Source organism: Diadema setosum, chromosome 17, assembly GCF_964275005.1.
Source record: "Diadema setosum chromosome 17, eeDiaSeto1, whole genome shotgun sequence".
NCBI classification, from domain to species: Eukaryota; Metazoa; Echinodermata; class Echinoidea; order Diadematoida; family Diadematidae; genus Diadema; species Diadema setosum.
In genome coordinates, this window is record NC_092701.1 from 17,088,972 (window position 1) to 17,102,996 (window position 14,025).

The following is a 14,025-nucleotide window of genomic DNA, read 5'->3' on the forward strand; positions in this document are numbered from 1 at the left end:
TGCCATGGTAACGGCATGTTATTGGTAAAATATAGGGCAAAATGCTTCATGGCAAAACTGCTTCATCAGTGTTCTTCCAATTCTCATGGAATTCATATTGAATGTTTGTCTTAGGATATAGGTCAGCATGACACATTTCTTGACAGTGGCAAAAAGTATGTTGCCATGGTAACAGCTCACATATCATGAGCCAAAATGATGGAAAATTTTGTGTTGCAAACTACTTCCTCAGTTTTTGCCCAATTTCCATGAAACTTGGTACAGATGTGTGCCTTTGGTTGTAGATGTGCAAGACGCATTTTTCGACAGTACCCGAAAGTACGTTGCCATGGTAACGGCATATTGATGGCAGAAGATCAAGGAAAGATCTTGCGGATTTAACTACTTCCTCAGTTTTTTGACCAAAGCTTATGAAATGTTGTTTGGCGGGGGTATAACCAGTCGCTGTAGGGACATTTCTAGTTTAATTCTTTTGGTATCAACTCAGAAATGATTCCTTTATATTCTTTCTCAATAATAATGATCCATTTACTTGTGTGATAACAATGCAAAGACTGCTCATAAGTTTGATTGATTGGTATGTGATTCCATGCTTATGTTTTTCTTTGTTTTTAGTGCGTACGGTTATAACGAGGAACCGATTATAACGAGACAATATCGACGGTCCCACGGACCTCGTTATAACGGGGTTTCACTGTATTCCACATGGGCAAAAACTGCATGCCCTCTTTGAATATCAAAAGTTCAAACACACAACAGCAAGCAAAATAATGTGAGTAAACTACATGATATGGATCTAATTATGTGACAGACTTCTCGTACATATTTTCAACCGTGCGTGGCCACACTAAACAAGACTGTGCACATGACATGGACTTTTCGAGAAGTGAAAAACTTCCCAAAAGTAAGCAGGAAGTTTTGCTTGAAAGTTTTCAAGAAGTTTGCGATCAGACTGTCCAGACTGCACGAAGCAAAATACAGGGGAGAGAAATTATGCATAATTTTGCAGTGTCTGCCGGGGCTACAGTTTCCATTATCTAATCTCTGTACAACACGTACATCATCTACAAATGAAGACAGATATAACTCAAGTATATTCACTCGATTTCAGCACATCAATAATTTTAATATGTCTATCAAAATCTGTATTACATTTCTTTCATTAATATATATACTGCATCGATAAAGTATTGTGTGAATACATAATACTATACACTGCAAATCTCACATGACTGTTTGACTGTTTACACAAACATGGTTATGTACAATGTTTCAAATACAGGCAAAAAGATAATATTCGATAAATTTGTGCAGGACATCGACATCATTGTTCCTTCAGCCTAAAACATCAGACACTGATTATTTGCGTCTTCATGTTGTTGATGGTTTTGCATACAAGCAAAGCTCCCACATATCGTCGGCTGAGAACCAGAACAGGGCTTTATCACAATGGGGGGTATTTAGGTATTGGTATAATGTTACACAGCTCGATCTCTTCTACATTATGGTGTCAATTTCAAATTATTTTCATTTTCAGTAAAATGTTGCACATTAAAACCATAGGGGTGCTATTTTACCCTATATTTGGAACAATGCTAATAAATCTACCCACTCTTGATTTCAAACATAAACTTTTTATTTCATGAAAAGCGATTGTTTCGATTTTATATATGCTAAAATCTTAGAATGCAATAGTGCCCTTCTGGTTCTCAGACAATGATATGTACTTTGTGGCAATGCACTTGCTAGTAATCCATCAAGTCCCTTTCTTGCATTAGCCTACCAGTCCCTGACAAAGGCATTATCTCATCAAGGCAATTTACAGCAGAGTACATTATATGTCAAATACCATGTCAAACCACCACCAAGTTCAGCACTCAAAACAGGAAAAGCTCCTCAATATCTGTCAATGTGATATCATGCTCAAATATAAAAGCCTTCACAAACAAACACATCAAAGGGGCTTTCAATGGGGAATGATCTTTTCTTCAGAGATTGTAATGGCATCTCTTGTTTCTTTTGATACATTCCATCTGAGGTTGTAATGTAAATTGTTGTTGATGAACACAACCCAGGTGGCCTTCATAGTGACAGGAAGATGCTTAAAGGACAAGTTCACCTTAATGATTGAGTGAATGCAGCAATATCAACCGATCATGCCAGTGAATGTTTGAGGAAAACTGGACAATCCATTTAAAAGTTATGAATTTCTATAGTTTCTGTGCAGTCACTGCTGGATGAGAAGACTACTCCAGGTTATGATGTCACATAAGTAGAACAATATAAGGAAAATGTAAAGAGAATTCCACAAAATTTCATTTTTTTTTTATAATAAAGTACATTGCCTTGATTTGCTACTGACATTATGTTAAGGGATATTTCATTCCCCCTGCCTTCTGAAAGAGGCAAGTCAAGTACTCTTTCAATATGCGAGAAACATTAAGATATATGTTGAATATTCTTTATATTTTCTTTACATTGTTCTATACTTGTGACATCACACGTAGTCTTCTCAACAAGCAATGGCAGTACTAAAACTTCAAACTTTATAACTTTTGAACAGATTGTCTGATTTTCCTCAAACATTCCTTGATGTGTTCTAATATTGCTGCATTTTCTCTCAGTCCACATACCTATTTAAGGTGAACTTGTCCTTTAAAGCATGTCAAGATTATAAGTCTGGTGGAAGTTGAAAAAGGGTTTGCTAGATGGGGCTGTGATTTTTGTGATGCAGATGTTTCACTGAGATGCTAGCATGAAATTTGTTGAATCCTCCAGCCAAGGCTACAGTGAACCTGGTTTAGTCAATACAGTCGACCCCCGTTAAAACGAAGTCCTTGGGACTTGCAGTTTTCTTTCATTATTTCGAAATTTTGTTATTTATATAACCGAACAAATAAACAATAAGAAATATAGAGTTGATAATGTTGTGGCCTGATTTTTTTACTTCGTTTTAACTGGAATTTTGTTAAAACCATGTTCATTATAATGGGAGTGTGCTGTAATTAGCAACAGGAAATACTCTTAGCAGTATTCTTTCTTAATTGGTACCACAGCTAAAAGTAGTCTCTAAAACTCTCAGCCCTACTCTGTAATTTGGGAGGGAAACTGCTTACAATAAAAGCTTTTCCATTATTGTTTCAAATGATTGAATGTGCAAATACCTAAAATTTGCTCGATCTTTTTTTTAGCTGGCAAGATTGAAAGGAATGGTTTGTGTATGAGGAAGACCTTGTACACTAAATTACCAGCACAAACATGGGTTTATGAGACTCGTTCATTTAGTTCTCTTTTCACTGAAGATGATGTGAATACTGAATAAATTGTCCAATGTTTTGGCCATGCATTATGAAGCTGTTTCCTGTCAACTTGTGTATTGTGAAAGAATGTGTACTCCTCAACATTTATTTGATTTTTTTTCTTTCTTTTCCCCAACAGTATATGACTGATGAATGCCATTCTTGACCTTAGATATACATCATGCTGTATGCCTTGTCAAAAAATAGACTTATCACTGTTTACTCCACAGTTTCTGCTTGAGAGTGATTTATGATATGCAGTCACGATAAACTCAACAGATAACTACTTCTGTTGTCACAGACAGCTGGAAATGCCGTGTGATTCAATTGAAATTTCTTCTGTGCATGATGATTTAGCTTTCCCTGCATTGATGCTGTATGGAATCTGGCTCAGACAATGACTTACTAGCATTATTATAGTTATTTTTATTATTTATTCAGCATTTGCAAGACAATACAAGTGATAACAGATTTGAAACAAACAAAACAAGCAAAATGCAAGGATACAAGATGTCAGGCTTTCCCAGGTGCTCTTCCCTAAGTTGCCCCATTGGAAAAAAGCAATCAAAATCATTTTGACCCTTGGGCCTCTCCAACCAACTTAAGGAAGCACATCAGGGAATAGTTGAAACACACACACACACATAAAAAAAAAAAGAACCTTAATACAATTTCAAGTTGAGCATGTACACCAGGTGAATTATTGTACATACGAACTAGAAATATCACTGTGGTGAATGTTATTTGTCCCCCCCCCCCCCCAAAAAAAAAAAAAACCAAAAAACCAACAACAACAACAAACAAACAAACAAACAAATATTCTGTGTGTTATGGTTACCAAGACCAATGATATGAAGAGTAACATCAAAAACAGGATCCCAGTTATCTGGTAAAATCAATCATAATCCTCTATAAGACAAGTCCTGTAGCTTCCAGAGGTTGAAATCAGTTGAGTAGCAATATTCTGGTGACACAGAGACCTGAAAATATTTGGTTAAAATCCACTCCACGTGAGCATACATCCAATTTCTTTTTCTTTCTTTCATTTTCTGCACTCAGCTTGTCTTTGCTAGTGCATAAAAAGCTGTGATTTAGTATTATTTTTATGTGTTTGTACTTGGAAAGAATTGATGTGTGTGTGTGTGTGTGTATGTGTGTGTGATTCATTCATTTCCAGCAATATCATGCATGAAATTATAGCATTCATCACAGAATGCCGGAAATTGGCATTGATTATCTAAATCAAAGATGAGGAGCCACTTTGGCTGGTATGTCAGACTGTTCCTGTAAACAGCAGTGGATGGTAGTATAATATGGTACTGAAGATGTACTCTTTATTCTTCAGAAGTGACATCATTTCTTGCCTCCTGACTTTAAGTGATGGCAGCAGTTCATACTCTTAACATGTGTACATCAAAAATGGATGGGAGTAATAGATGAATAATGGTACAGTCAGCCTCACCTCAGTCAAATCTACAGGGACTGGAGAAAATTCCTTGACCAACTTGATTTTCATGGTTATATCAATTTGGGGTATAATTTTTCTTGGACTTAGCCAGTTTTTCAATTTGTGCGAGGTAGACTTTGGGAAGGTTGACTGTATTTGGTTCTGCACCATGAGTAGTTCTTACTCTAAAGCTTAAAGTTGGAAAGATTCTCTGTTGAAGACCAAGTGCCAGTACTTCCTGTGTTCTTATAAATGATATACAGTGCTGTTTAATGAATGCACTTTGATTAGTTCAGTCAATCACTGTGCTCGTTTCGGAACTGCATTCTGCCAGCTGTAAATAACCAGTACCTCTACAGCAGTGAAGGGCATGTTTGATAAATACCCCTTTTGCAACCCTGAAAATTAGATTCCTTTCCTAAGCTAGTAACTTGTAGAGGTATGTAATTCAGACCGTTCCTCAAAAAGAAAGAACTGGAAACTTCTTTAAGATGGAGAAGGAGATAATACGATAGATACAGTGAATTCATTTGGATCCACAAGAATTCCAACCATTTATTCTCTACAAAAGGGGGACGTATTCTTGAGTGACATCAGGTCAGTTTTTAGGTTGGTGTTTTTTTATTTCTTTTTGAAAACTCAGGTGTATTTCTGTCAGATTTCGTATACTGTGTTGGGTGACATTCTCCAACCACATAAAATTTGTGATGTTTGCAAAAGGGATATATGACCTTTAAAGGTAATCTGCTGAGTGACTGCTGTCTAAAATAGACAGCCAGCCATCCCTTTTGCTTCTACCCCAGTCCTGAGGAGTATCAGAGTATGAATCGCTGCTTAATACCCACACCCAAAAATGGCACGACCTTGTAACTCAAAATAGATGTTGCTAATTATGTCCTTGCCCGCGGCAGTTTTCTGTGCACTATGCAAAATGATCACAAGTTTCCTCACTCCTATGTCATTTTTTTAACATAATTAACATGATAAGAATTTGTGTGGGCCCAATAAAGTATGGCAAAATTGCAAATGCTGAAAAAAAAGAACTCACATGTACAAATTGTACTCAGACCTGAATTTTGCATAAAGCATGAAAAATTATGCTCTTCCTTTAGTGCAGGGTTGCCAACCTTGTAAACAGCACTGCAGTACTCTGGGGGCTGGAAAAGCTATTGTTTGGTGGATAAACAGTATTTTCACCTTTCCAGCAATAGACATGTGAAGGAATATAACTTTCGAAAAACAATATTTTCCATAAAACCTGTAGTATTTTTTGGTAGAAAAAACAGTACTGAGTACTGCAAAAACAGTAAGAGTTGGCATCTCTGTTAGTATGTGGCAATAAAATCAGAAGTTTTATATCATTGAAATGGTATTGTTTTCATCTATATTTCTATTCAATTTCTAAAAGCTTACTTTTGGTAACAAAAAATCTTATTTACCACAAGATATTTTGTAGGTATTCTGCAGATAAAATCCCCAAATGTCGCCATTTACAAGTAACCTTAGTTTTGGAAAGAAAGAAGCAGCTAATTGCTTTTCATCTTTGTTTACCAAGCAGTACATTGATTGACACTAACATTCAACAGGAACCAGTGCTATTACAATGGTAGATATCTTCTCTTTATGAGATGTCGTCCTTGATATTCTCAGATATGTTTTTCCCCTTTACAGTCATATTCACAAGATCTGTAGCGGTGTACTGTAAAACGAGGAATTTTCGCGTGCATTTTAATTTCGCGAATTTCGCGAGTGCCAAAATTCGCGAAATTAAAATGCACGCGAAAGTTTTTGTCTACACTACATGCATTGAACACCAGTGGCAATTCGCGAAAATTTCATGCCACGAAAACGGCTGTCGGCTCCAATTCGCGAAAATTTCATGCCGCGAATATATCATGTTTTACAGTATTATGGGTGGGATAACACTAAAGTGTTGTCTAATGGACAGCTCAGATAATGACATTACATTCCAGCACACAGCGAGCTGCTTTGGGATAATAATAGTTTTGTGGGAAATCAAGATAGTAAAAGGGATGTGCTAAAATCTGCTACTTATACACAAAGCAATAATAAAAATTTCCCTGATTCAGACTAAAATTGTACTCTTTGTATATTTCCATCTCTTTGGGCATTTTTGCAATATTCAGGTAAGGAAGGAAAACATTTGAAGTGAATGGAGACAGTTTTTATAGTGAACATATCAGGAAGATAAGGAGTACCGTTCACAAACTCCAGTCATATTTTGAGGTCTGACACTAAGTGTGAGCCTTGGTATTCATGGAGTCCTACTAATACCATCCTAGATTGAAGTTTCTTTAATCTGAATATGTTTTGGCTGAGCATCAATATACCTCTCATGTCCACTGGTCAGACGGCTTCGTCTCTGTTTCTTCTGAAAGTTGTTTGAGGTGCGGGAAAACATTGATAGAACACTCCTGCGAATTTTGCGCAGAACTACAAAGAATCCGATGCGGAATGATCTGTGTCCAATGCTGTAGACCACACAGTTTAAGAAGCTGTTGACGATGCCAAGCCATGAAAAGAAGAATACCGCCCCTGGTGGAATATTGATGTTCATGATACCTCGTAGGGTTTTTGTGACAACAAAAGGAAGCCAAGTCACATAGAATGCACTGATGATAATCAGGAAAATTTTTGCAAGGAGGCGTTCATACTTTCCTCTGCTACCCTCGCAGTGGTGTGCAGACTTAAACATCATTTCTGAGCGTTCAATCTGTTGCGTCTGGTCGAAGCAGACCTTGAGGATATGGGCATAGCAGAACGTTGAGGTAACCAGGGCCGGCACGACAAGAACCGAGATAATGAAAAATGAAAACGCCACATTTTCTTCCCAGTGGAGCGAGCACTCGTAGCTGTGATCATTGTAGTGGAATGTTCCCCAACCAAAGAGAGACGGCATGAAAATACCAGCACTGATGGCCCACACTGCTATGACGATAATCCTGGCTTTAGTCTTGGTGAGAATCGTACAGTATCGCAGCGGCTTTTTGATGGCGATGTAGCGGTCGATGCTCAGACAGGCAAGTCCAATGATTGACACGCCGACAGCGACCGCCAGAACGTAGCCTACCATTGCACAGCTGATGTTGCCGTAGGGCCACTCCTGGACAAACCAGGAATGGATGGAGAATGAGCAGCACACACCCACTCCAAGGTCAGCACAGGCCAGTGACTTGATGAAGATACCGGTAGCGTTGTCCAGTGCCTTTGTGTAGTGAAAGACAATGAGCACTGTGATGTTCCCAAGGATTATCATTATACAGGTCACGATCATCATCAACAGGGATAGCAGCTTGACCACCCTGTTCTCAATAGGTGCGACAGCAGTGGACGTTGTATTCCAGTTGTCCACTGTCAGGAGGTCAGTCTCAACAGATATCAGGGATTCGGCCGTGGCCCTCAAGACGTTTGGCCTCCAGCTCATGTCGCTGTCGTACACAAGGCTGGTCGAGTTCAGTGTTTGCGTGACGTAATCCATGACTGGACTCGCGGAGTCCTCCAGCCAGATACCAGTGCTTCCGATGGTCACGGATTCCATCCCACAGCATTCATAGATGGACAAGAGTTAGTCAACTTTTCCTTTTACTCTCTGTGACGGAGGACGTATAGTTCTCACGAGCATGTACTCATTGTTGTCTTATCTGCTGTGCTGCAGTAGCTTTTGTCAGTAGAGAATTATATTAATGTGATGATGAAAGCAATTTGCTGTGAGACCAAAAATAGCTCTTCCTTTGCTCACATTATCACTCATGTGGGACGAGCACTGTGAGGTTCAAGATCACCTTGTTTGCCGCCCTTTTGTACATATTCACTGGTGACAACAAAAACCTTCCAGGGGGTAGTCCCACCTCCCACAAAGAGCTGAACTATGGTGGAATCACTGCGCCAATCCTGTCAGATATTCCAAACTTTTTGGCATTTGTTTGTGTCCATGCTGTCTCTATAGCAGTGAGCTGTAGTGTTGCCCAGTTTATGATGATTCCGTGATCCTTCCGGTAGCAATGAGTGGATGTGATTAGCCAGTTTCGGCTTTTATACTTTGCAGTACCGGTAATCCACTTCTCTGTTTCTAGTGAGCGCAGAAGACCGATCCATTGGACACATCCAAAATGATATTCACCTTCCAGTCAGCAGATGCTTCACTGTGAAGAGATGAGACAGAGCAAAAACAATTTGCAGAAAAAAAGTTACAAATACTGCAAAAGACCTTTGTTGTGCCACTTTTTAAGGTTAAAATGGAAAGGAAAAAAAGACACAGCAGTGAGTAGCAATCTAGTTTTGAAAAGGAACCCAGCGACAACTATCGGCGTGAGATGTCAGCAAAAGCCGCAAGAGTCAAGGCGGTGAACTGAGCAGGTGTTGATCAATGTGAGCCCAGCTCTCAGAACACTGTGAAAACTGATCAAACTTTGCCATTGCCTGGTGAGAAAGGGATTTCCTTGGATGTGGGTCACTGACGTCAATTTCTTTGATTTTATGACAGTCGTGGGTGGGGGGGGGGGGTGGAAAGAGCTGATCTGTCTCGGGCAAACCATGGAGCTACAAACGTAGCTCCATGGGCAAACAAAGAATTTTCACCCAATGCAATTATCAGGCCTCCCCAAATGTTTGGCTACGATTTTGATTGGAACTTCCATCCAGCTAATCGGTCTGATTTTGTCCTAGTTCTGGCTTAGCATGGTTAATGTCTGTTCTCAAGCAAAGAACACTTGTTTGTCAGACTTGAATTCTGAATCATTTTGTTAGGTTGCAAAGTTGAACAATCTTTGTCCAGTTATGTGCTCTGGAAATAAATTAATCATAGACAATAGCCGAGGTCGTTGGCCTTTAGATGGTGGCATCATAAAGAGAAACACAGTGGCATTATGCCCCTACACTCTGTAAAAGGCAGCTAATGCTGGTCTGGTGCACAGCCAAAGCCATATCAGACTGCTGATGAACAATAATTGTGACTATGTTTTACGACTGAACAATCTGCAGTGTTTGAATATTTTGTTCATATATTTTGTTGTTAGTAATGTCAAGCCGTCTTTTAGACAGGAAGGTTACAGTCTGTCAGACTTATCTAATAATTTGTACATCCTATGTGCCAAAGTTAATCTCTCGAAGAATTTTTTAAAATTACGTATTACTCCTATCTGTCAAGGCCACCCTGTTTCACTAAATATTGTCTAATGAAGTTATTATTAAAAAATGTTCACACTTCCTTCTGAAGCTCTTCTCAGATTTTGTATTTGTTTAACACATTTTTTTTTTCTGTTTATATGGCCTTCCTCAGTTTCATTTCTCCTAGACATATCACATAATAAACAGAACGCCGGAAGATCCATGCGTTACAACACACTCTCTGTAATTTGAAGATGTTGCCATCGTGTTTATGTTAGAAGTCTGATAGCAGTCTACCTCCCCCCTTTTTTGATACAGGTGTTTGTAATAAAAATATATAATGATGTCAAATAGATCAACTTTTGCTGGCGGGTGGTCATTTTTCAGTTCTTTCCCCTTTTCGTAACCTCCACTGAAATAAGATTTATGACTTAATGTCATTGAAATGATTCATTACATACATGTATTTCAAAGTTTGTATAAATACGGAAGGATGTGAGTCACTGGCATCTACCCCAACACCAGGGTGAATGCGAGCCAGGAGTCAGTATCTTATGACTGTGTTAGCATGTACGGCCATATCATTTACACTGCTTGTCAAAGTTCATCATCAGAGAAGAATTCATGTACATGAGAGCAAAGACCTGATCATTCATGGTGTCATGTGGTTGTTTAAAAGGAGAATGTACTCCACAAATAAAGTTGTGTCTAAGTTTTGTAGTGAAGCAGAGGCAACAGAAAGAAAAGAACTGTGAAAGTCAAGCAAATATTACAAAGTTACAGACATGTAAGTTCTTTACAGACTAATATGTTGGCTGACAGTCCACAAATATTAATTTGAAAAAAAGGCTATTTAAACTTCATTTCCACATTTCTAAAATTCAGTGGAAAGAAAAAACTTTGGTGGGGACTGCTTTTGTGAGTTCATTTTGCAACTGGTGCCTCGATTAATAAAAAAAAAAAAAAAATCCATACTATAGGTAGCTTAATCATAGAATTAAAGATGTGACTGGAATATAGACCTGGCATTGAGGTCTTTTTTCTGCTTTTCCTATGCTAAGGACTGTGCACAGTGGAACAACAGAGAAATACTTGACAATGTTTGATCTTTTATTCACAATCCAGGAATAGAAATGAATGACAATGGAAACTCATGGCATAGTTCAATGAACACAACATGACTGCTATAAAGTCATAAATTACCAAGTGTACTGTAAGGTGAAAAAAGCAATAATATGAAATGTAAGCAACATTTCAAACATGTTTAAACCTTTTTTTTTTTTTTTTTGTAAAGAGCTAATTAATGTGATGAAGGGCATTAGCTGCCGTACATCTGTACAAGTGATAAAAGCACTCTGTGTACACTGTTACTTTTGCTAGTATCGTCTGTAATTTCCTACCTTGATAGAAAAATGATGAATCAGCTTGCTTGATTCGCTGACAAATGTCCTTTCACGTCCTGGTCTTCCCAACACATTCTGGCACCATTCACCATTCACTCATCGGAGATGGGTTCGAAGAGCTATAGCATAGAGTAGAGTGTGCACCCTCGCTGCAGCGGGGTAGAGTGTTCTCTGACGAGGTGCTGTACTTGTGGCAGGTTTACAGGCTGTGAGTGATGGCTGTGAGACGATCAATGCTGGATTGGAGGAAGATGGAATGGGGGGGGGGGATTGAGGACGATGTTGAAGAAGGGGGTGGAGGATGGGGGGGGGGATAAGTGATGTGAGGGCTGAGGGGGTTGATTGGGTAAAGGGGGCAGGTTAGACGAGATAGTAATGATTGAGGGAGGTTGGGGGTTGATTTGGGGAAATTAGGTGGGGGTGGTGGGGGTAAAGTAGGTTGATTTGGTAAAGGGGGATGGGGGAAAAGTGGGATAGGGGAATGAGAGGTTTCCAGTCAGATCAGTCAGGGATTCTTGCGAGGTGTAGTGGATGTAGGTCAGTGCTGAGGAAGGAGGTGACTGCAGCTAATAGCAGACTCACTGGAGAGTAGGCAAGTCTTGGCTGTCATGTCCGATCTCCTCCATTGTCAACTGTGAAAGTGGACAGAAATAGAAAATCAGGTCTAGCTTATCTACTGCCCTCATGCTGCCTGGCAAAGTTTGGACTATTCCCCCCCCCCCCCCTCAATATATCACACAAAGAGAATCACATAGGCCTACTAGATAAAAGCTTACCATCTTATCCTCACCACCCTTCCATATCCCCCCACCTTCTTAGTCCTAGCAAAAACCAACACTTGTCAAATTTTAGAAATACTTCATGTCTGATTCATTTCCTTATTCACTCAGATATTTTGTTATCATTTTGTAGTTGATTATAACTGAAGATAGCAGAAGTCCCTCCCATGTCATATATACCGTCGTCTTGGTGATCTTGCAGTAATCTTGGCAGTTCACATTCCCCTTTGCTCTCTTATCTATTCAGTATCACTTGCTTTTACTTTGTATTCTATGTAGGCCTATGTGTATATTTCAACTCTCTTCCACACCCCTTTTCTAAGTATTGTCAGACATACTCTTTGTGGTTATTCATTTTACCGATTCTTGTAAGGTAATTGAAAGTGTAAATCCAGACATCCCCATCTATTATTGTACATGTTCATTTGTGTGTGTGTGTATACTGGTATGTTTTATTTGTTAGTTTTGTTCACGTATCACATCTCCCTTCTCGTTTTTACATTTGTACGTAAGAGTAACTTGCTCTAATTACAAATGTCCCTGTACACCTCAGAATAGGTCACAAGGTGCATTGTACATGTAGGTGGTGCATTACAAATGCCGTCTTTATTGATGATATAAATATTAAGTCCTTCACCAATAGAAACAAAATCTGAGTTGTGCATTGACACAATTGCTCAAATTACTACCCTTTTCTGCAAAGCTCTTTGATAATGATATTGGTTGTGTTTTCTCAAGTGGTGAATACAGATATATATAAATTTTTTTTTTTTTTTTTTTTTGGTTGGTGATGGGGTTTTTCTGCCTTCAAAAGTAGTTAAGTTCCTTGTTTGTGTCATTAATAGTGAAACATCCCCACATTATGTAATCATCTAAAAAGACAATTATATCAAAAAAAAATATGTGTTTTCATGTAGGAATGATGTTACTACTATTTCAAACAATTGGAAATGGAGTGGGGAATTCAATGAGTAAGCAGTGTGATGATGATATGTAAGTCAGAAGAGTTTATTTAGAAGGGAAGAAAGTTGTTCTGAACAAAAGAAATCACTCGAAAGCAACAAATTCATTAACAAAAATCTTAGTATTAAAGTGAAGCTAACAAATAAATGATGAGTGTTTGAAAGTTCAGTCATCATCTTGCAAAGCCACATATTAATCATTTGAAGAAAAAAAAAACACCTGTGATCATGTGACCAGTATTGATGAAGATTCCTGTGTGGCCCTCAGCTGTTGGTTGTCGTTGTTGTTTTTTTTTAAACTAAGATTTCCTTTTTTTATGGTGACATGAAGTAATTGAATTCCAACTATCTTAGAGAATGTAACTGAACAATTTTTCATATACAAAACAAATGAAAAGTGTGAATGCATGCAACAATAGATGCAGACAGTTTTACAGACTAGTGGTCTTTAGCTTGTCCCAGAATCCATAGGATTTCAAAAAGTGATCTTTTCTCCCTAAATATTGTATTTTTGTTCACAATTCAACTTTCACTACAACATGAAAGTTCAAAGCCATGTTTATCTCGATCTGCTTTTCTTCAGTATTTACCAATTTTTAGTGTTTAGTGTATGATGAATTCATCTTTAGTGTGCCTGTTTCTCTTTCTTATATTAGTTTAAAAGTGAAACATGCACATTTTTTTAAAAATCCAAATAGCTATTCATTTATAAATTTATTTCTGATGTTCAGTGGAACAGAATATCATATTGAGCCCAGGGCACTTGTTTGGAGCATGTAACATCTGATTTGTATCTTTAAATCTGCTTGGGGAGTATGGCGTCATGAAAATTTGAACAGTACAGCATACATGTACTTGATGTACATGTGCAAGCAGTCATCCCGTGGGCAAAATGTAAACTGTATACTGTCTGGGCTACACCATGCTATGGTTGAGATAGAGTCATGGATGATTTATATAAACAAGCCATAAATCTACAGTAATGGAGGAACGCTGATACTGACCAAC

At 38.3% G+C, this 14,025-nt stretch overlaps 2 protein-coding genes across 2 annotated transcripts in view; one reads left to right on the forward strand and one right to left on the reverse strand.

The window, feature by feature from the left end:
• Nucleotides 1-14,025, forward strand: part of LOC140241216 (rab GTPase-activating protein 1-like) — a 76,915-nt gene that overhangs the window by 32,167 nt on the left and 30,723 nt on the right. The window lies entirely within an intron of this gene.
• On the reverse strand, nt 7,046-8,305 carry LOC140241224 (G-protein coupled receptor 52-like). Its single transcript, XM_072320976.1, has one exon. It carries the CDS (start codon nt 8,303-8,305, stop codon nt 7,046-7,048), a length of 1,260 nt encoding a protein of 419 aa, XP_072177077.1.

Coding starts and splice junctions, on each gene's coding strand:
- LOC140241224 (XM_072320976.1), bottom strand. CDS start 8,305: ATGGAATCCGTGACCATCGGAAGCACTGGTATCTGGCTGGAGGACTCC.